The sequence below is a fragment of the Prunus persica genome, chromosome G2 (genome assembly GCF_000346465.2).
Source record: "Prunus persica cultivar Lovell chromosome G2, Prunus_persica_NCBIv2, whole genome shotgun sequence".
Lineage (NCBI taxonomy): Eukaryota > Viridiplantae > Streptophyta > Magnoliopsida > Rosales > Rosaceae > Prunus > Prunus persica.
This window is the reverse complement of record NC_034010.1, coordinates 14455293-14477362: the sequence shown is the minus strand read 5'-3', so window position 1 is coordinate 14477362 and position 22070 is coordinate 14455293. Positions and strand designations below refer to the sequence as shown.

The following is a 22070-nucleotide window of genomic DNA, read 5'->3' as shown; positions in this document are numbered from 1 at the left end:
GTTTTGTGTGTTACAAATTTACAAATACTGTCGCAAATTGAATTACTAGAAGGATTGAGATTTCAAATCTGAAATCTATTTGATTACAATGAGAATTGACTGGTTAACTTAATAAATCTAATTTAACGAATCAAATATGAATTAGAGTAGTTTGAGGTTTTCTTCGAGAATCTTCGCAAGCAGTATAATTTAGTATGAGTTGGTAATTCTTCGTTCCGAACAGAGTTCTTCCGCTTCTAGATTAGGTATAATTTTTCATTGTAATCAAGTCTAATTTCAATACAATTATTAAATTTTATAACACTATTAATAGTGCATGTGAGTTGTGACGTTCACATGGACGGTGTTTACATAAATTGATGAAAATTAAATATTTAACAAGTGTATATGGGTGGCACTATTGTAGAAAAATTTAAATTTAAATTTTAACCACAAAACTTTTTTAAGTGCATCCAATTAAATTCACGTAAGAGACAATCAAATATAAAACTCTCCATCAATGGAAAAACAAAATATATATATTTGACAAGAGGGTAATGAAAATAACTAAAAGGAAAAATTGAAAAAATTGAAATTACAATAGTTAAAGTGACAATTACCGTACCATTTGTGACAATTACCATACATCTCTCTCCTGGCGTGGTATTGGAATTGTTGCTCCTCCTCTGGTTCTTCGTCGTTGCAATTTCAAACATCGATTCATCAGTTTGCGAAGGTTCTCTTTACGCTGTAAATGCGTAAGCCTTCGTTTTCCAAGCTCATATTGACGATCACTGATCAGCCCTCCGATAACTGGTCAGCCTTCTCTTTGTCTCTTGCTAGCTCACTCTGTATGAAAAAAAAAAAGTTGCTTCGTTTTCCTTTTCTCAAATTTTGTTTGATTCAAAGAGTTTGGTTCTTGTGGGCCTTGAGCTGAAGAAAGTTTAAAACTTTTCAAGTTTTGGAGCTCAACCCACGAGAAATCAGACCCCATGAGGCTGTTAGAAAGCTCCAAATTCAGCCTCTTCAAATTCAAAGCTTGCTCATTAAGCTCACAAGTGACCCCGTTTGGCCCCTTCAATTCATTTGTGCAAAAGAGGTGGAGAAAGCCTATAATTTCCGCCCAAACACGCTTAGAAGATCGAACCAGGGACTCAAACCTAGACAAGCTCACAACCCACCTCAAGAAACTCGATATCATCTTAAAACTCCATGTCCTCGTGTCCAGTCGGAAGCGCGGACCATTTGTGTCCTTACAGCTAATGTCCCGATGGAGGAACCTCGTGGGGCTTAATGTCGGCATTGGCGCCTTTGTTCACAAATACCCACATGTTTTTGAGGTGTTTACACATCCGGTACGGCGCAATTTGTGTTGTAGGATAAGCAAGAAAATGATGGGTTTAATAGAGGAAGAAGCAGATGCTATGAAACAATTGGAGCTGGAAGTTGTCCGTCGGGTAAAGAAGTTATTGATGATGTCTGTGAGTGGCACTCTTCATCTCCATGCTTTGAGGTTGGTTAGGAGAGAATTGGGGTTGCCTGTGGATTTCAGGGAATCCATTCTTGGTAAATATTCGAAGGATTTTAAGTTGGTTGATTTAGAGGTTGTAGAATTGATTAGTAGAGATGAAAATTTGGAAGTGGCTGAAATTGAGAAATGGAGAGAGAAGGAATTTAGAGAGAAGTGGTTGAGTGAGTTCGAGACAAAGTATGCATTCCCGATCAATTTCCCAACGGGGTTTGAGATCCAGGCTGGGTTTAGAGATAAGTTGAAGAATTGGCAAAGACTTCCTTATGTGAAGCCTTATGACAGGAAAGAGTCTGTCCGCATTCGTACTTGTGGAGGGATTGAGAGGTATGAGAAACGGGCGGTTGGTATTCTTCATGAGTTCTTGAGTTTGACAACAGAGAAGATGGTTGAGGTTGAAAGGTTAGCTCATTTTCGGAGGGATTTCGCTATGGATGTTAATGTGCGTGAGCTTATCTTGAAGCACCCTGGAATTTTTTACATATCAACCAGACGTAATAGTTTAACTGTTTTTCTTAGAGAGGCATATAGTAAAGGGTGCCTCATTCAGTCTAATCAGATATATGATGTTCGGAGGAAAATGTTGGACCTTGTTTTCCTAGGGAGTCGAAATACTAGAGAAATGCCAGCTCAAAAGGAAATCAAGGAGTTCAAAGTAGATGGGGATGGTATAATGGATGGAGACTGGGTTATCCCAATGTTAGAGAACTTGGAGAATGGAAGTTGAAATTGGTAATTCAAGGTTTCAGGAATACAGTCAGATTTAGGGATGGAATTATGGATGGAGACTGGGTTATCCTTGTATGAAACATGTTTCATCTCTTAAATAACTTGAGTTGAGCCCTTCAGTCAAGAATGTGTGCCCTAACCACAATGCGGTGATTTGTAGTTCCCAATTAAGATATCCCTTTTAATATCGTTAACATGTATGATTTTGTGGTTGGAAAAAGGATCTCTTACTTGATCTTTGAAATTTTACTCTGTATTTTACGAGGCTGCATCATTGCAGCCTTCTGTTTGTTGTTATACAAAATCATTTAGTATTTGTTTGAAAATAGATCATGCTTGTCTATGTTTATAACCCGTGATTTTACTCATTAACTATTGACCCAAGCATTCACAGGCTTAATTCTGTTCTAATAATAGCTAGCTAGTCAGTGATATAACTTTTTTAGGATTATTTATGCCATATTAATTATCCATCTCATAATTCATCTAGTGCTGAAACCAGGATTATGTTAGAACATGAAAATCTCTGAGCTAGTCTGAACTCTTAAGAAAGTCTTGAAAACTTGCACATGCCATAGGGTTTCATATCTCCTAGCTGATTTATGTTGTTGGTCCAAACTAAAGATGGAGAGTGAGAAAAAGAGCCTAGGAGTTCATTTAATGGCGGATTTGAGAGGGGTTATCAATTAATTTAGGAACCTTCTGTGGTGGTGCACAATTGCTTCTGTTTAATAGTGTCTTTAAAATACCTGTAGATCAGAACAAGGAAGAAACTTCTTCAATAAGATTTGTAGAAATAATAACATTTACATGTAGGCACATGCAATCCCATGCTCCAACTATATTTTTTCATAAAGTTGCAGTCACCAATTATGACCTGATTCCCCTTCTGTTCTTTGTTTGTAATTCTAATGGCAGAATTGGGTAGTTTTTAGAAAACTTATTATTCCTGGTTCCGAAAAATAAAATAAGGAAATTAAAGACTTTATGCTGGAGTAATCAACCAGTTCCCTAGTATCTCTCTTATTTGGTGGTTGTCAAAGTAAATTGGAATGTAGAGCATGACATGGAGGACTCATTCTCCAGATGAGTTTAGTTGTTTTCGTTTCAACATTAAGCAATTAACACTGTCCGTCTGGCTAAATCAGTTGGAAAGACAAATTCTCAGATATCGTTTTCAAGGGAACTCCTAGGTTGGAAAGAGATAATACAAGAGTTCCAAGATGTTCTGGTTGATGCTTTTTATGTTGGTATTGCAGACTCTCTGTGTAATTCATATGTCTTCATGTATAAATTTTATCATTATTCTAAGGGCCTCATATATGCCAAAAATGATTTATTTCCTTGTAGTGCATATCCAAAATGGTATGTAAGGAGTATAGGAGATAACAGCAACTACTTCTTGTGTTCTAGGAATACGACTTGGACATTTCCCAGTATCTTGTTGGGGTGTGTTTCTGGTACTTGGTTTTTCCTTCTCTTTGTGACTTGACTTGTCTGAACCGGTTACTGACTGATCTGTCATCTGTTGTACAGGCATAACTCTATTTTTCTATGCTCTAAGAACAACATGACAAGGCTAGTTTCTGGAGGACTAGATATGAGTTACACAAGAAATCTGCTTGTCTTAAAATATATGGGTCTATAACATTTTGGAGCACTCTATAGCTTTTTCCAATTTGATATTCTTTTACAACCTAAAGCACCACAGATTCAGTGGCTCATTCCGGTCATTAGTCTTCAGGACCTCTCATTGAATTGCTTCAACTCAAACATTTGATTAGTGAGCAATATGTGTTGGCGATATTAATTAAGCGAGAGGAGAATTGGATTGGTTCTTAAAGTATAGAACATGGATTGGTTCTTCAAATGTAAAAAAACTCAATTGTATGATTCAAATGACAATCACATGCTTTGCAATCTAACTCTTTCCACCTTAACCTGTATTTTTATAACTCCATTATCCTCTATATATTTAAACAGGGTACTAATTATGTTCGCTCATGCATTAGCAGGCCATCACACGTTTGACTTTCTAAAGGTCCTCCAGATTTCTAGCTTCTCCTGGAATTTTGTAAAAGGAGTTGGGCCTGCAGATGACCTCGGAATGGCAAAGGAAGAAAACATCACAATCTGGAGACTATTTGCTGTTTGCTTTGTAAATTAACCAGTTCCTTCCTTAAGATTTTACTTGCAGGCGACCTCGGAATGGCAGAGATAAACCCAACTCTTCTTACTTTTTTGTAGGGGGCCACCTGAAATTTCCGAATAGAAAAGTTAAAAAACAGTGTTTCTTAGACTGATGGCTACAGAAAAAAGAGGCAAAATTACAAGGAGTGACCTGGCCGGCAACAAATTGAATGACTTGGTCTTCAGTGAGTCCATCTGGACTAGCTGCTCTCACCACATATGCCATTGGTATTTGTCCTGCTTCTTCATCTTCAACCCTACAGTTTGTTTTTTGTATTATGGAAAGAAACAGATATAGATAGAAATAGAGAGTGACAGGGAGAGAGAGCTAAGTGGCGCACGGTATAACGGCTGCATCAAGAATTTGAGGATGACTCAAAAGTATTGCCTCCAATTCTGCCGGAGCAACCTGCACAATGATTCAAACAGTTTAATTTGGAGCTTGTGTCTGGTTCTTGACATTTGGAAAACTACTCAATTTGTAGAAAAATGCTAGAGAGATCACATTTTGGCCATACTTGCTGACCACTTGATGAGGCAGTGAATTAACATCAATTGTCACTCATGCGGTAGCTAATCCGGTCTCAAAATGTGATCATCTAACATTATTGTTTGATTAATTATACAAACATCAGTCGTAATGTGAAATATTGGTTCAAGTATCCATTCAAGTAAAGTATTGGTGATAAGATGAGTTTTACCTGATATCCATTATGCTTGATGAGCTCCTTGATCCGATCAACAATGTAAAGAAGCCCATTCTCATCAAAATAACAAAGATCCCCAGTTTTCAGCCACCCATCTGAATCAATTGTTGCAGCTGTTGCTTCCACATTCCCCAAATACTCTTTCATAATAGTAGGGCTTTTCATCCACAGCTCCCCTTCCTTATATGGTGGCAAGGCCTCTCCAGTCTCAATATCAACTATCTTAGCACAAAAGGTTGGCAGCAACAACCCACAAGAGGCAGGGTGACCCCTAGCCTGTTCATCCGAAATGAAAAACGTTGCTGCACCACAGCTTTCTGTTAGGCCATAGCCTGGCCTCATCTGGACCCAAGGAAACCTCTCTCTGAACTCATCAACTACTTCTTTGCTCAATGGTGCAGCTCCTGAACTTACTCTCCTTAACGACGACAAGTCACACGCAGCTTTGCTTGCATACTTTACTAGTCCAAGAATCACCGGTGGCACGGCAGGTATGTTACTCACCTTGTGAGTTTTTATAGCATCCAACATGGTGTTGAACTCAAACTTTTGCATCAAAACAGTGGTGATTCCTGAGCAAAACAATCCAAGACCAAAGAAAGCGAGCCCGTAGATGTGGAACATAGGAATGAAGCACAGAAACACATCATCTTGAGCTGATGTCCCGTCTACAGTCCATCTAAGCGTTGTCATAACGGCAATGAAATTTGCATGTGTTAGAACTACACCTTTGCTTGTCCCAGTAGTCCCTGAAGAGTACAAAATAGCAGCAGTGTCCGACTGAGTTGGGCGGGCTTGTATTAACTCGGTTGGAATTGGATCACAGCCTTCAATCAATTCTTCAATGCACAGAGAGTTGTCTCCACTCAACAATGGCCTCGATGTTAAAATTGTAGGCACCCCAGTTGGGGCCAACTTGTGAAGCTCCTCAGGAGCTGAAATAGCAAGCTTGGCACCCGAGTCACGAACTTGCTTACCGATTTCTGACTTGGTGTTGAGCGGATTGGCAGTGGTTAAAACTGCACCAATGGATAGCACTGCCAGGCATATTGTTGGGTACAGAAGTGAGTTTGGGGACAAGAGAAAAACCACATCCCCTTTTCTAACCCCAAGTCCCTGGTACAAGCCTGAGGCAAGACACTGAATTGAGTGATGAAGCTGTGCATAGGTGACACGCTGGTTGGTGGCTGAGTCAATCAGTGCAACTCGTGACTTGGCCTGGTGATGGGGTGGGAACTGTGACAGTACAAATGTGGCAGTGTCAAGGTCAGGCCTGGTGGGGATTTTGTGAAGGTGACCGAGGTTGGGCAGGGCATGATATATTCCGGTTTTGGCATCAAAACCGTTCATACTTCCGTCGGTATAGAGCTGATCATCGCCGGAGAATTCTTCAGTAGACATTGTTGCAAATGTGGTACACTAAAGTTTGGTGTAACATGGAGCAAATAAATAGGACAGTATGTTGGCTTATATTATTGTTGTCTGAGTATGACAAGGTCGAGGTTTAGCTTTGTTAAAAACGTCCATCAAAGTTTATATATATATATATATATATATGTTGTTAGTAGCCGGCCGACCAGTTCAACGAATATTCATTTATGTTTTATGATTATGCCTTAAGATACGTAATATGGTTGATAATAACGTAATAAGACATGTACTAATGCCAATTAGCTTGACAGAAATTCCTGTGTCATATACCAGCCGTACAGAAGAAACAAGAAGGAAAATGGTATATCAAAATACTTGTCTCCTTCCTCTCGAAGTAGGAACGCTTTCTTGCTAATCATAGCTTTACATGCGTGCATAAATTTTTCTTTTGTGTTTTAATGAATTGCTTAGGTATCAAACTGTGATTTACAGGAATTATGAATGTCTCTTTCGAGGGTAGGAGGCAGGCAGTGTCGAATAGTATATAGAGTGCATACTCTGAGGCATAAACAAGAGAAAAAAAAAAAAAATCATTTATGGTTGAAATTAGATGGGATTTGATGAGCTCATTTGAGTTTTACATCATGTTTATTTGTTACTATAAATGTTATAGCATTTGCGTAGAGCTTGAACTAGTAAACAAGTTCTCAGAAACTCAACGGTCCCCAATTAGGCAGAAACAAAATATGTCAATTCATTTTTCAACTGGCATTGTGCACAGAAAGCCTTTTTCATCTGGAAAAGCTGTTGTAATTTATTCCCAAGTGCAAGTAGTCTCCAAGGTTGTCTGGTGATTTTCAACTTTCTTACATAATAAGGCCTCCCAGAAAGAGAATTTGAACCTAACCACCCTTTTAAATTGGAAATCTTGAGTAGCAGCATCATTAATGCGAATCATATTACATCTGATGCTGTTCTTGTTACTCAAGGCCTTAAAACAAGATTAAAAGTTTGGCATGCTAGAGAAAATGGAGGCTAAGTTGCAAGGTACTCGTAGCTCAAATAGGTAAGAGCATTTACTTATTACTTGAGATTGTATTTTTGATTCTCCTCTCAACCAATATTGCTTATATAAAAAATAAAAAAAATGAAGGCTGAGTTTTCACAAAGGGACGCAAGTATTACAACTTTACAAGTGCTTTGGTGGTAGATAAAAGGCAAAAAAGTCATTTTATGTCAATGTAGTTTTTCAGATTTTTCATTTTTGTCCTTGTGGTTTCAATTATAATTTCACTCATGTAGTTTGATAACCATCGCAATTCAAGGACACATCTAAATTTCCGTTCAATTTCATGATACACCTCTACATGAGGGATACGTGCTTATTTCGTCACATAATTGAATGGAAATTTAGACGTATCCTTAATTACGATGGATATCAAACTACAGGGATCAAGCCAAAATTTAAACTACAAGAACCAAAGGGGAAATCCGGCAAACTGGACGGACCACCATAAGTAAATTTTTCCTTGAGATTAAATAAGTGGTAGAGTGAGGCCTTGGGCCTTTATTTAATCTCCCACAGTACAAAGAAGCTCAAACGGGAACTCCAGCCCAAAGGAGCCCATCAAAATGGATCCTAAAGAATTTTATCACCCAAATTAGAATGTTATTCTGGAGGAGCGAATCTGTTTACATTTTCGCTCCAACAATTCATTATTTTTATTCTATAAATTCAACACCTCCAATAATTTTTTTGTTGGAACTTGCTTTTTTCAACGTAAACAGACAAACACATTTGTCCTCTTTTGGTTTGGCTGTTGAATTGAAACTTAAGCGAATATGCAGTGACATATAGTCTTGTCTTGGTGTCGTGTGGGATGTTGAAAACACGAGCACCAGAAAATAGTGGTGGGCACTAAAAGGAGATGGAGATAGAGATAGAGATGTATATGTAGAAAGATAGGCCCCTTTTAGGTTAAATTTGTGCACTTGGTTATGTTCATGAAATTCTGCCCACAGATTCAAGGACTAGCTAGCTGTTTGACATTTTTTGCAACTAAAACAACTTGTAGGAACCACAGAACTAGACCATGTCAAAGGCTTGGACTTTGGCTGTTGGAATGCTACTGCAGAATCTATATATATATTTATAATTAAATTTTTTTTTTTCTGAGGAATATATTCATAAAATATTTTGAGTCACTATTATTGAATTCAAATATTGGAACTTTTCTTATAATAAAAATTTGAACTACAATGAAGACCAGCATATAGTGTATGCCTAAATCTAATTGATGAGGCATTTTCTATTCTCAACCAGATGAAGACCCTCCCTCGATGCCAGCCTGACGTTTTTACATACAGTACCTTAATAAAGGTTTGCATTGATGCTTTGATATGCCAATTAGTTGAGTCTTTATATGAGGAAATGGTTGAACGGTTAATAACATCGAAGTTCTAGATTTGTCGACATTGGGTTTAGACGCAAGAACAGAGTTAGAGAAGAGATCATGACATATTTTGCTTACATGCACAAGATCATGGCAACAACCATTAGTTTACACCAGTCTCACCCACTTTTGAAAATATTGCCTCCAACTTCACGAGCGCACGTAATGGAGATATGTTTTTCACATTCTTCCAAGATCTTCGAATTTGATGCCTTTGAGGTTTGAACTAAGATAAAAGGTACAAGGGAAACTGTAATTTCAACATATCGATTCCAAACCTGTGTACTCTTTGCCAAAGCAGTGTGGAAGAATAGATCATGGCATGTTTTGCCTACATACACAAGATCATGACAACAACCATTAGTTACCCTAGTAATACCTTCAAAAAAACTGCCACCGACTTAGCGAGCACACTTAATGGAGATATGTTTTTTACATTTATCTAAAGTCTTCGAATTTGATACCTCTAAGGTTGGAATTTTGAAAATCATTCCATATGGACTCGCCAAAAGCAAAACGACCAATAATGGATACATATTTAGTGCGGCCATAGTGCTTTGTAGTATCGACTTAGTTTCTATTTATAAGTGTTTGTTTATTTATAAGGTTTCTTGCAAGGGTCCGAATGATGGAATATGAAAATACTCAAGTACCTCATAAATACATAACTGATTTAATTCCTCGATAATAAAGACGAGAGTTTCTTCAACTTGGTTAAGTTACAATACATTGTCATCCCATAATAATCGCTTATGATTGAACCTACTAATTGTACGACATCAATATAGTCCAATGGTTTATATCGCTAGGTAAAAACGTCTGATATTAACAACGTTTTTGTATAACAACAGGAGAGACACTACTTAATTACTACCAATAAGGTGGGTCTGCCTATCTCTAAAGATAATAATATTGGCATAGCTTCTCTCCATTAAAGTTCCATGGAATGTCTACTTAACTTTATATATTGTTGATCCAAATGGTGAATCCACGACTTCTTCTTCTTGGTGTGTGAGATTGAGTTCGCACACTACTTTGCCTGGTTGTCGTTGGCTCCTTGCTCGCTTCCCCTACCTACTCAAAGTTGATAGAAGTTCAAAAATCCAATCAATAGGTGGGTCTAGTCCTCGAATTATTGTTTGTTGATGCAAGTTCTTTGACTAGTTTGCCACGTAGATTACATTCCATTTTTGACATGTTGATTCAAACTTTTGTATTTAACTTATTTGAATTTAAATTTTTTCTTCCTATTATATCCTTATTGTCTAAAATGAGTAAGATGAGAATTTATATGCCATTAATGGTTAGATTTGATCATGTACAATTAAACAAATAATTACATTTTGAATGTAAATGTTGAACCTTCATTTTTTTTTCCTCGACTCAAATTCCTATTTAACGTGGATTTTATTATTGCACATACTTTTAGGATTATTTATTCTTTTGGAGATACAATTTCTCCTTGAATTTAGCTTATTAACCAAATGCATGTTTTTCTTTCTTGTTCTTCATCTCTATCTTCTTCTTTTCTTCATTTATATATATATATATATATATATACAGTCCCGATCTCTTGGACCATAGGAGTCCAAGAGATTTGTGAGAACTCATATTTCGTTGGACGTAAAATTCAAGCGGTTCACTCAATCTTGAACTCCTTTTAAGAAACTTTTTTGAACCTTTAGATTTATATCCAACGGTGAGTGACCACAATCTCTTGGACTCCTGTGGTCCAAGAGATCAGGACTGTATATATATATCTTATGGTAGAGAATGTTGATCTTGTACGGTCAATTGACAATCTGTACATTGCCACTATAATTCTAAAGCCTCCTCATGCTAATGATTTTGAATGTGACCTAAGATCATGGCATTCCATATTACAAGATTCCTTTCCCCTTTCGTTTTCTTCGAAAAGTTGTAGGTAATTATTTTTATTTTGGTTCACCCTATGGTAGAGGCATAATATATACTTTTGTAGATAAATTATCTTATGGTGTAGGTATATATGTATTTTTTCATATTTTAGACAATGAATAATAGTATTTTAGGTACATTTTTTTTTATAGGTAACATACAATTTTATCTGTCTATTTACTTGTATGTTACTTTCATTGATTAATTTGTATTTTACCCATATATTAGGTAAATATTATCAATGAAAGAATTCTAAATTTAAATTCTGAAATTTAATTACATGTAAATAATTCATTAATTTTAGATTTTCAATGTTTTCCTTATTTACTTCAAAGGGTAAAATCGACACAATAAAAAGAGTAATAAAAGTCAAAGGACCTACATCTAAAACTAAAAAGGCATGGACTAAAACCAATGACAGCTAATTATTTTGGACTTAAATCTAAGAACCCCTTATTATAATTGCCTGATATGACTAAGTTGGTTGCTTTTATAGAATTGTGTGTCTTCGCGATAATTCTATCCGGCCTAACCAACTTAGAACTCATTATAAGATACAGGATAGGCTTACAACAAATTTTTGTTAAATTTTGAAGGAAAACATAACTTTCACTAAAAATTCAAACCATCTTGCTGAAGAAGACACCAACCATGGTGCAGCATAAATATTTTGATCACAAACTGAAGTTCTTTTCCTTGGTAATCAACCACATGGTAACAAAGCAAGAACTTTTGTTTGAAGAAGCTTACTATTATTATTCACCAAAACAGACCTAGTAAAAATGAAAAAGAAAACGTTTTCCTTCTCTTCTCACATGGCAATTTTCATATTCCACAGAGCCTAAATCGAAAAGAGAAAAGGGAAAGAGATTTTTGTGGATGAGGCAGAGTTGACAAGTGTCATTTGCATGGCCTTATACGAAATTTCAAATCATCCTTTTCCAACACACACTGCCTCCTCCCTTTCTCATCATCTCCCTCCCTCTCTCCTTCTCCCTCCAAATCAGTCTCTCTCAAAACAGACCATCTCTTCACCTATCTTTGTACACAGTCTCTCTCTCTCTCTCTCTCTCTCTCTGAACCTCTCTGTCTCTGTTACCATGGCAGTAGCAGAGCTATCAACACCTTTATACACAAAGACCCGCCTTGTTCACTCATCCCAGCTCTCATTCTCCTCGACCCATCTCCGCGGTCACAGGCGTGTCGCTTTTCGACCGCTCCCTCAGGCTAAAAATGCCAGAATATCTTGCTCTGTTGCACCCAAGTAAGCTTTTTAACATTATATATTCCACCGTTCTTTTCTTCTGCTAGTAGTAATTCTCATTCTTGATCTCAGTCAAGTTCAAGCTCCTGCTGCTCCGCCACAAACCGTGGACCCGAAGAACAAGGCTGAGTGCTTTGGCGTCTTCTGCCTCACCTATGATCTCAAAGCTGTAAGCTGTCTTCCTGTTATTATCTGGGTTTATGCTGATTCAATGGATTTTCTTATGGATTTATTATGGGGTTTTGACCGTTTCTTAATAGGCCTGGAGCTTCAGTTTGTTATATAAGGGCCTGTTTTTCGTCGGTCAGTTTGTGTAGTCGAATTGCCATGCATATTCAGACTCTCTTTACCAACTAGTAGAATAAAATTGGCTCTGCTTCCCTTAGTAGTGATTCTATGAGACCTATTTGTTTTATATTTGAATCAATTTTTACTTTTTAGAAGTGAATCAGACAAAACAAACTTTTTATCTGCCAATTTTTCTTTCTGCTGAAACAAAAACCATGCAGTTCAAAGATATCTAAATTGGGGTTTTTAATTTAAAATTTGCCTTTCTCATGGCTTTGAGGTTGTATTTGAAATTGATACGGTTGTGGATGTCCTCTTGAATCTTGTGATTCTATTATATCTAAACCTTGAAAGTTTTCCACACATAAGCCTTATAATGTGTCACGTATATGAGCTGTTCTCAGCTTTTGGATACCAATTTTAGCAGAATCATGATGCCTGCCATTGCCAATGCTCTTCAGCAATTGATAAGTTTTGCATATGTTTGGATTGGTGCCTCTACTTAAGAACTTGATCTGATTTAGACTAATTGGTGTTTCGATTTTTTTTTTCTTAGCTCATTCTGAATACTTTGCATTGTCAGTCATGCTCCTAGTTTTTGGTAGGTTAGAGAGAGAAAGAGAGAGAGAGAGAGAGAGGGCATATCTGAATATTAACTTACAGTTTCTTTCCTATGCAAAATGGGCTCTTGAGATCAATCTTTTATTTATCAATGTTGTCTATCTAATAACTGTGGTCCAATGCTCACAGGAAGAAGAAACAAAATCCTGGAAGAAATTAATTAATATTGCAGTATCAGGTGCAGCTGGGATGATATCTAATCATTTACTCTTTAAAGTAAGTATTTCTTGCATCCAAGCCTCTGTCTCTTTTTCTTAAATTGTGGAGGTCTTGATGAGTGATTCTTTCTGAAACTTATCAGTTAAGCTTGCAATTTGGCCCTATTAATTTAACACAAACATTATATTACTATTTCTGTCATTATGAGTTTTATTGCCATTGAAGCCTGCAACCATCCCGGCATGTTTATCTTAGTTTTAGACTACAATCTTTTCGATAACCTGTTCAGTCTAAGAAGCAGTCTAAACTATATTAGGCTTAAACTGGAAAATAGGGCATATAGCATGTAGTATCTGAACTGACAAGAAATTGGATTTTACTTTTATTTACTACTGAGCATTCGGATGTATCTCCATTCAGTTCCCAACTAGGATGTGGTAATTCAAACCATTGTAGGATGGAGCCTTGACGTATCGTAGCGTGAGCATAAAAACATCATGAAATGACATTTTATTTGTTCCCATCTGTTATTTTGATGGCTCTTTCTGGCCTTTTCTGCTGTAGGACTCCACACTAGAGATTCAAAGGTGATTTCCAAATGATAATCTTTAGTTTGTAGGAAATGGTTAAGGTCCAAGCTTTTGACTAATCTATTTTAAATTGGTTAAAATGAAAGTTCTGCCTTTTTTATTAAAGAGAAAAAGAATTTCGTCCGTCTATTTTCACAGTAAATTATTTTCACTATTGAAATATAACTTCTTCTTTTTATTATTAGAATTTAACAGCGTTGAATATTTGCAACATGATTTTCTTCTTAACCAGCTTGCATCCGGTGAGGTTTTTGGGCCAGACCAACCTATTGCATTGAAGCTATTGGGATCTGAAAGGTCGTTACAAGCTCTTGAAGGTACGGTTCTGAAATAGACATTATTTGATTATAGATTCACATAAATGTGCACTGCAAAGTAGCATTTATTTATTGTCTGCAGTGTGATCTAGAACCCTACCTGAAATTACACACATAATAGAATAAGTAAACATAGATATCTGTGCAACCACTTATGATTGGTTTCCACCCTTATAGTTGTGAGGAAGCAAACAAACACATGCAGACAGGATGAGCTATGAGCTTATGTGTGCATGTAATTGTAATCAAGTTATTGATACAATTCAAGTAAGCACAATATTGAATTAAAGTATGTCAATGCGCCCTATCTCTGGACTGAGTTCAAGGTGTTTGACTACTGTGTCAGATACCTGGATACCCCTTACTTGAGGGTGTGACTGTGTTTCGGCAGTCAGAAAATTAAGTAACATGCATTTAGTGATGTTAGAAAGGCAGTCAGCTAGAATTACAGTGAAAGATAAAATTACTGATCTATTGGAATAACTTGCACAAGTTTCGAATTCAGTAAGTGTAGTGTTCTGATTAGGTATCTTTCTTCAGCATCACTAAACTTGAACTCTCCTGAATTATGGTTGGTATGTATATGGCTGATTAAGAGGACAGTTTGTGTGTGCAGGAGTTGCAATGGAATTGGAAGATTCACTATTTCCGTTGTTGAGGGAGGTCAGCATAGGCATTGATCCATATGAGGTGTTCCAAGATGCAGGATGGGCACTTTTAATAGGGGCAAAACCTCGAGGTCCTGGAATGGAAAGAGCTGGCTTGTTGGATCTAAATGGGCAGATTTTCGTCGAGCAGGTTCCATTAGATTTTCATATCTCGCATGCACCTCTCTTGCGTAGACAGTAACACAAGTGGTTCTATAGTTTCTGCTTATATATTTTTTATTTCTAAAAACAGGGAAAAGCTCTTAATGCCGTAGCATCACGTAATGTCAAAGTGATAGTAGTTGGCAACCCTTGTAACACAAAGTAAGTTATTATTTTCCTTCTCTTTTAACTTCTTTGGGGCAGAGGGATGCACAGGTAGTGGAGAAATGTAATATGCCTATCACTGCTAATTATATTTCTTCCTTATGCAGTGCACTCATTTGTTTAAAAAATGCTCCAAACATACCTGCAAAAAATTTTCATGCTTTGACACGGCTGGATGAAAACAGAGCCAAATGTCAGGTAAAAATATACCTCACAGACATTAAGTAACATAGGTGATACTCACTTTAGGATATCATGACCAGAAGGAATAATAACATATTTGGCTTATGATTTATTCAGCTAGCCCTCAAAGCAGGTGTCTTCTATGATAAAGTGTCAAACATGACCATCTGGGGAAATCACTCAACCACTCAGGTTATTTAAACACACCGTTATTAAAATGTGGATAATTTTCTCTACCTTCTCTTTTTAAAGAAGAATTGTGTAATTCTTATCAGGTTCCAGACTTCTTAAATGCTAGAATTAATGGCTTGCCTGTCAAAGAGGTCATCAAGGATAAAAAATGGTTGGAGGAGGAGTTTACTGAAAGCATCCAGAAGGTGAGACTCTGGAACATAAATTTCCATGATTCAACATTGTCTGTTATTAGACCGTATCTACCTCTCATCCTCAAAACCTGAAGACTTATTCAATTTGCAGAGAGGAGGTGTGCTCATCCAAAAATGGGGAAGATCTTCAGCCGCATCAACTGCCGTGTCAATTGCAGATGCTATAAAGTCTTTGATTACTCCTACCCCCGAGGGCGATTGGTTTTCATCTGGAGTAAGTTCATGCCTGTTTGATATGAATGCACATCATGTAAGCCTATAGATACTGTCTACCTTCTGTAAGAACCAGACCATTCTTGACCAACCATATGATCAGAACCTACTTCATAAGTGATGGTGGAGAGACACAGTATTTTGATGCCCCCAACTCTATGAGAAGCAGAAGCAATTAAATTGAAATGTCTTTTCCATTTCCTCACATTTTCGCTTTCTACATTTTGGTTGCCAAAAAAAGTCTGCTTGTGTATATACTCCAATGAACTTAATTATTTTGTTTTTCTTCAATGGCACACTTGTTCGTGGTTATTTTAATGTCTAATTCTTGTCTGCCATTCTCTTGTAGGTTTACACCACCGGAAATCCCTATGGTATAGCAGAGGATATAGTATTCAGTATGCCATGCAGATCTAAAGTAAGTTTATGTGGGAGATTTTCCTTTCCTACTGTTTATGATTATAATGTAGGTACTTCCAATAAGTTATTATAACTCTCCAGGGAGACGGTGATTATGAACTTGTGAAGGACATACAATTTGATGACTATCTTCTCAAGCGAATAAAGAAGGTATGCCCTCTTCTCACCCATTCAAGGCTTCTATGCACTATTGACTTATTAAAGTACTCTGGAAGCATGGAAATAAGAAATTTATGCTCTATAAATGCAGTTGAGTGAACAAGCAGATATCATAGTAGATTGATAACAATGACTAGGATAACTGATTTAACTAATTGATTAACATCAATTTTTGGTATCATTAGGGACGCAGTATGTCTTAGTATTCAATCTAGACTAGAAATGTGCTGCAGAAATGAAAGTTGGTTCATATGAGAGAGAGAGAGAGAGAGAGAGAGAGAGAAAGAGAGAGAGATAGAGTCTTCTTCAATTCATCCCCAGCTAGTATTTTTCAGAGTTTGGACTAATTGTCTTGTTTGACGCTATAATTTTTGCAGACTGAAGCTGAGTTACTAGCTGAGAAAAGATGTGTCGGTCACCTTACTGGGCAGGTATGTTTTTAATTGTTACACTTTTGATACCTTCTGTATTGTTGATACCATCAGTCATCTTAGTTCCCATGTTTGCTGCTTTCCAGGGTATTCCTGTTTGTGATTTACCCGAGGATACGATGCTTCCTGGAGAGATGTAATCCTAAGCAGATACCTCTACGTCTCGAGAACATTTAATTGAGCAGATGAGGCAAATTATACAAAAATTATTTATGTAGTGTAAGCATGAGAATAAATCAGAGGGAATAATGTAACTCATTAAATTTTGTGATTGTAATAAGTTTCTGTTGTGGACCCTGGATCTTGAACATTGATGCCTACTTCTGCTTGTTGAGTTGTAGCCTAGATGTAATGCAAGTAGTGGCAAATAACTGTATATTCAGAAATGCCTATGTTATTCATCATCCATTGTATAAGCTGATTGCCCCAAGTGGCTATTAAGTGCCTACTATGGGCTTCTCTTACAGCAATAAACTCAGAATGTGCACCTCCGATTGTATGTGGGCACCCACAAGCACCATCAATCGGCAAAATTGATTTGGATTAGAGGATTAAGCGAAACTACAGAGGGCTGAAAATATGTACATACACAAAAGCTCACAAACGTTTTTCTCAAAACGATTGACCAAATCTCAGCCGTTGGATGAATTGAATCCAATGGTGACATTTGCCTATGCACTTGGTACATAGGAGGATTGAAGAAAAATGGGACATCAACAAACACTCACAAACGTTTTTCTCAAAACCATTGACGGTGGTGCTATTATGTACCAAAAACAAAAAACAAGAGATTATTTTCTACATGCTGTACTTGTTCCGATGCTACGGGATCCGGCATATTGAAAGCATGATAAATTTTAACTTTCCTACGCATTTGAGCTCCTGCAGAGTGGCATCTTGCGATGATGTAGAGAACCATTGAAGTGGTAATGAGTAATGCATTTGCTCCCTTCTCTGCAAAGGTAAAACTATGAAGTGTACCTCGCTTTCAAAGAGTTGGTCTACATCATGGTTCACAAAAATAAGCAAAATAGTTGTAAAAGCACACCCTACATTATAGTTTTTCTAGGCTTCAATTACAATGAAATAGTACATTAAACAAAAAATTACAATGAAGCATTACATAAAACAAAACTTCCGTCTTGCATTCGTTCAGTATATAACTATTCAAAATAGAACACAGTCGTGATACCATCTTATGCAAATGGTTTGTATAAATAACTAGGTACGGAAGTTTGTATACGGTATACAAATTAAACTAAAATATCGAATCTGCAAGAACATTCTATCCCCTAGTGAGACTCGGGATATTCACTACCAGATAGTCCCACCTGTTCCATCGAAAACGCCCTTACTGGAGAAGCATCACCTGGTATAGACATAGCTACCAATTTTGAAACTCATTGAGAGAAATAGGACCCAGAAGAACATAAACAAAAACCAGCCCCGCATCACCACACATCCTGTCTTTCCAGAGAGAGAGCCATCCATTGGCACCAGATTGCCAGAATTGCCGTCATTCTGCGACAGCTGAACAGAAAAGACAAGGTTGACAACCCCATCCTTGCCAAAAGACCAGTCCATCCTGTTGTCACTTGAAGTTATGTCTCTAATTCTGATCATGCCGGCAGTAAGATGAACTGAACTGGAAGATGCTGCACCAGAATTTAGCCGAAGAATTGCATCTTTAGCAGGGAATTCTGAAGCAAATGCAGGTGGAGCGGGTATGTTGCCCAACATCATGTGACTGGCCTTTTTGATGAAGGGATAGTTAACATCTGGACCACAATAAAGGCACACAAGAATGAGCCCAGAAAGTGAGGAAAAGAAGACCATTGACAGAATATAGAAAGTTCTTAAAATATCATGTACCAAACATAAGCTTTCAATACTCTTTAATATACATATATAAGTTACTAAACGAGCGAATGATGCTAGCCTGCTTGCTCAAATTAAGATGTTATACCTGATTCAAGCTTGAACTCTGGCTTTTGCTTCGATGAAGATGCATCATTGGTATCCTCTGCTTGTGCAAGATGTTCAACTCCCATTGGTAGTTGTTCAGTTTCGCCATTCCCAAGCTGCTATAGAACGGTTTGTTAATTGAAAGATGCTACTTAAAATTCAAAATAACAGGAGGAAGAACCTCTAAGTAAAACTTCTACCTTCTGGTCAACTGGAGATTGGTCAGGAACAGAATTTTCAACCCCCATCATTCCACAGGAATCAAAATCAATATACTGAGAAATGTCATCATCAGCATCAAAGTATGTAAGGTACTCATCAAGCATGTCAAAGCCTGCAGTTGACTCCACTGGATTTGAAAGATCATTAGTTTCAAGGAATAGCCCATCACCAACTGGTGGATTTTCAGTAGTGTTAAAATAAGGTTCATTAAGTGGGTAATTGACATCAGCAGGATTCGTATCATTGCTTGGTTCAATGAAACATTCATCTTTGACTAGTTTTGCATCTGCCTCATAGTGCTCTGGTACGTCAAAGAATTTCAAGTCATCACAATTTTCTGAAGTTAAATATTCATCTTTCACTGTCTTTCCACCCATCTCATAATCCACTGGTAAGTCAAAGAACTTCTGGTCTTCATGGTATTCCGTAGTTTCCCCAGTGCCTATCACAGCCGTTGTACCATCATCAACAAACTCCCCAGAATGCTCAACATAGTTGCTCGTCTCCCCATAATAAAAGTTCAATGGAGGACATTCAGATGGAATGCCTGTGTCAAAATTCTGAAAAAAGAAACCATTTATAAATGTACAGCATCTAAGCATAAAAACCTACATAACACAGGCAGTACAGAGGTTAATCATGAATACGCTAAACAAGAAAACCTGGCAGAAAAAGCAGGCACTGGAAAATTATATGTATTATGGAACTAATTCATATCCATACTCATAATTTAAGAGGAACCCTCAAAAGAGGGTAAAATTTCAACTGTGCCCTTTCCAAATTAAATAAGTTGGATAACACGTGCAAAAATTAAGGTTATTTAGTAATTCAATCACATTCTCACTCCAAACAAATGTAAGAATTCAAATAAGATATAAATTAACAGTGCAAGTCATCCAAAAGTGCTGTATATAGTAAAGTAATGCCCAGTTTCAGCCTTAACTGGGAGCAATTTTCATAAGTCAAAGAAAGGATCACCAATAATCTGATTTTAAAAAAAAAATAAATAAAAGATGATCGCCAAAGCTTGAGCATATATAATCACGTGAAAAACACACTACAATAACTAATGAGATAGTTCTTCTGAATAAATTGCTCTCTATAACAAAAGAAGAGCAGCAGCAGCAATACGAAGTTCAAATTCTATTTAAGTAACTTAGTGGGCTGTTTTAGTTATTCCTCTGCACAAGTTCATTTGCCGACATTGGTTAACTCATACATGCATGTGCATACTATACTTCCGGAACTTTACACTCTTTTAAAGTATTTGTATTTTCACTACCTTCAAGTTAGATTACAATGGAGACCTTTCTACATAGTTATGTAAAGCATAGTCGGATCCAAGTTACAATCATTTGACCTAACAACTAGAGCATAGCCCTCTATGATTATTCATGCAGCGCTCTCTACCATATTTAAACTCCAATAGCTGGACACAATCAAGATATAACCTTTTCACTTACCATAACACATCAGGGGGTTTCCCACGTGTTCTGTTTATATTTTAGTTCAGTAATTCTAGCAAAATCTATCTATCCCCATATGACACAATTCACCTACCAAACATGAAATGTAAAAGCTGAAGTGAATTAACAACCTGATCATTGTCAAACGCTTCAACATATGCCCCATTGCTGACATCATTTGTCTCAACATATGGCCCTCCGCTGACTACCACTACATTATCAGCCGCCAGTTCACCAGGTACACAAGTCACATCATCATCGTCCCATTCCTCCTCAGCAATAGGAGCACCATACTGCTCCCCATTCTTCGGTCCCGTTCCACTCTTCTGGAATATCCTACAAAGCACATACGGATCTTTCTGGATCCAACCACCACCACAAACCCAAAAATCAATCCCAATTCAATAACATCAAAAAATGCAAACAACACATAGACAACAACAACAACAAACCCAAACCTGCGGAATTCCAGATTTCTCCAGCTCCTCATTTGAAAGGCGATACTCATGCATAACCCAATTAGTTCTGGCACCTTTCGGGGCCCTCCCGCTATGGAAAACAAGGGTTTTCTTCATCCCGACATTCCGGGAATTGTGTAGAACCGGGCGGTCCTTACCAGTAGTCTTCCAGTACCCTTTTTCAGTTGCCCGATTCGTCCTCGACGAATTTCCATACTTCTTATCCAAAAAACTGAAGAAGTACCACTCCAAATCCCCCGTCTTCAGCTTCGACTTGCCTATTAAGACCCAAAAAACAAAAACCCATAAAAATAAATCAAAAATATAGATGCAGGACACCTATATATACACATATATGGGAAACTTAGAGGAAAAAAAAAAAAAGATTTTGACCAGGTAGGTCCCAGGGCTCTGTCTTGTAGATATCGATGACGGAGATGGGATCAAATCGGAAGTTTTTCCCAGACACCTTACGCTTCAGATAGTACCAGACCAGTTCTTCATCGGTCGGGTGGAATCGGAACCCGGGAGCGAGGGAGTTACGGCCCATGAATGAATCAAATCCAGTAAAAATGAAAAATTGTGTCGAAGAACTCAAGGAAAGTAGGGTTTACGAAAGACAAAGAAATTTCAATAATTGGGAATTAGGGTTAGATTAGGGTTTGGATTGTATCGAAATCAGAAGGTTGAAAGTTGGGAACGACGGAGGAGAGTTAAAGAGTCCATTGGGTAGGTGCGCGAGAGTGCGACCAAACTCGAGCTTTTGGTAAATATAGTGATTCTTGCTTAAGAGAGAAGCAGTCCGCGAAGAATTGCCGGTGATTTTGCTTCGTCACAGGCAGTAATTTTATGATTCTCTCACCGACATCAATATTTGACTGATGTGGTGATGCTGTTTAGGTTCCAAGTGGCATGGATGTTTGATTACTATACGGCTGATGTAATTGCATCCGTCAAGTTACCCACAACGACACTTGAAAAATGGATATGAGGAAATATGAGATAATTATTAGTTTTTAATTACAAGATTAAAAAAACAATTCTTTTTCTATTTTTTTTATAAAAAAAAATATTTATAAA

At 37.3% G+C, this 22070-nt stretch overlaps 4 protein-coding genes across 7 annotated transcripts; 2 read left to right on the top strand and 2 right to left on the bottom strand.

Annotated features, from left to right (window-relative positions):
• Nucleotides 511-5088, top strand: LOC18786031 (protein ROOT PRIMORDIUM DEFECTIVE 1). 3 transcript variants are annotated; one of them, XM_020558213.1, is made up of 5 exons: nucleotides 511-2385; nucleotides 3650-3685; nucleotides 3773-4123; nucleotides 4252-4394; nucleotides 4484-5088. In XM_020558213.1, exon 1 carries the CDS (start codon nucleotides 972-974, stop codon nucleotides 2232-2234), a length of 1263 nt encoding a protein of 420 aa, XP_020413802.1. In that variant the 5' UTR covers nucleotides 511-971; the 3' UTR covers nucleotides 2235-2385; nucleotides 3650-3685; nucleotides 3773-4123; nucleotides 4252-4394; nucleotides 4484-5088. The 3 variants fall into 3 exon arrangements, with proteins under 3 accessions (XP_020413802.1, XP_020413803.1, XP_007219597.2); XM_020558214.1 differs by lacking the exon at nucleotides 3650-3685; XM_007219535.2 differs by lacking the exons at nucleotides 3650-3685; nucleotides 3773-4123.
• LOC18784640 (4-coumarate--CoA ligase-like 5) lies at nucleotides 4344-6710 on the bottom strand. Its single transcript, XM_007219420.2, has 4 exons — nucleotides 5128-6710; nucleotides 4768-4835; nucleotides 4578-4683; nucleotides 4344-4491 (listed from the first exon to the last, which is right to left on the bottom strand). Exons 1-4 carry the CDS (start codon nucleotides 6532-6534, stop codon nucleotides 4363-4365), a joined length of 1710 nt encoding a protein of 569 aa, XP_007219482.1. The 5' UTR covers nucleotides 6535-6710; the 3' UTR covers nucleotides 4344-4362.
• On the top strand, nucleotides 11746-17341 carry LOC18785428 (malate dehydrogenase [NADP], chloroplastic). The gene is made up of 14 exons (XM_007217955.2): nucleotides 11746-12138; nucleotides 12211-12307; nucleotides 13177-13263; nucleotides 14029-14113; nucleotides 14730-14911; nucleotides 15014-15084; nucleotides 15195-15285; nucleotides 15388-15462; nucleotides 15546-15647; nucleotides 15748-15870; nucleotides 16219-16287; nucleotides 16371-16439; nucleotides 16826-16879; nucleotides 16966-17341. The coding sequence occupies exons 1-14, from the start codon at nucleotides 11783-11785 to the stop codon at nucleotides 17017-17019; spliced, it is 1515 nt and encodes a 504-aa protein (XP_007218017.2). The 5' UTR covers nucleotides 11746-11782; the 3' UTR covers nucleotides 17020-17341.
• Nucleotides 17892-21794, bottom strand: LOC18785547 (NAC domain-containing protein 78). Of its 2 annotated transcripts, none has more exons than XM_007218810.2 (6): nucleotides 21384-21794; nucleotides 20991-21268; nucleotides 20664-20891; nucleotides 19045-19626; nucleotides 18846-18960; nucleotides 17892-18657 (listed from the first exon to the last, which is right to left on the bottom strand). In XM_007218810.2, exons 1-6 carry the CDS (start codon nucleotides 21538-21540, stop codon nucleotides 18245-18247), a joined length of 1773 nt encoding a protein of 590 aa, XP_007218872.1. In that variant the 5' UTR covers nucleotides 21541-21794; the 3' UTR covers nucleotides 17892-18244. The 2 variants fall into 2 exon arrangements, with proteins under 2 accessions (XP_007218872.1, XP_020411758.1); XM_020556169.1 differs by having other exon boundaries at nucleotides 18846-18963; nucleotides 21384-21753.

Bases quoted from the DNA above. Each gene is read 5' to 3' on its own strand.
- LOC18785547 (XM_020556169.1), bottom strand. From the start codon at position 21,540: ATGGGCCGTAACTCCCTCGCTCCCGGGTTCCGATTCCACCCGACCGAT. The intron at 21,269-21,383 runs GTCAAAATCTTT...GGGTCTTAATAG, and splicing joins AGAGCCCTGGGACCTACCTG to GCAAGTCGAAGCTGAAGACG. The intron at 19,627-20,663 runs GTTGTTAATTCA...TTCTTTTTTCAG, and splicing joins AAGCGTTTGACAATGATCAG to AATTTTGACACAGGCATTCC.
- LOC18784640 (XM_007219420.2), bottom strand. From the start codon at position 6,534: ATGTCTACTGAAGAATTCTCCGGCGATGATCAGCTCTATACCGACGGA. The intron at 4,836-5,127 runs GTAAAACTCATC...ATCATTGTGCAG, and splicing joins TCAAGCATAATGGATATCAG to GTTGCTCCGGCAGAATTGGA. The intron at 4,684-4,767 runs GTGCGCCACTTA...AACAAACTGTAG, and splicing joins CTTGATGCAGCCGTTATACC to GGTTGAAGATGAAGAAGCAG.
- LOC18785428 (XM_007217955.2), top strand. From the start codon at position 11,783: ATGGCCTTATACGAAATTTCAAATCATCCTTTTCCAACACACACTGCC. The intron at 15,085-15,194 runs GTAAGTTATTAT...TTCCTTATGCAG, and splicing joins GGCAACCCTTGTAACACAAA to TGCACTCATTTGTTTAAAAA. The intron at 15,871-16,218 runs GTAAGTTCATGC...ATTCTCTTGTAG, and splicing joins GCGATTGGTTTTCATCTGGA to GTTTACACCACCGGAAATCC.
- LOC18786031 (XM_007219535.2), top strand. From the start codon at position 972: ATGAGGCTGTTAGAAAGCTCCAAATTCAGCCTCTTCAAATTCAAAGCT.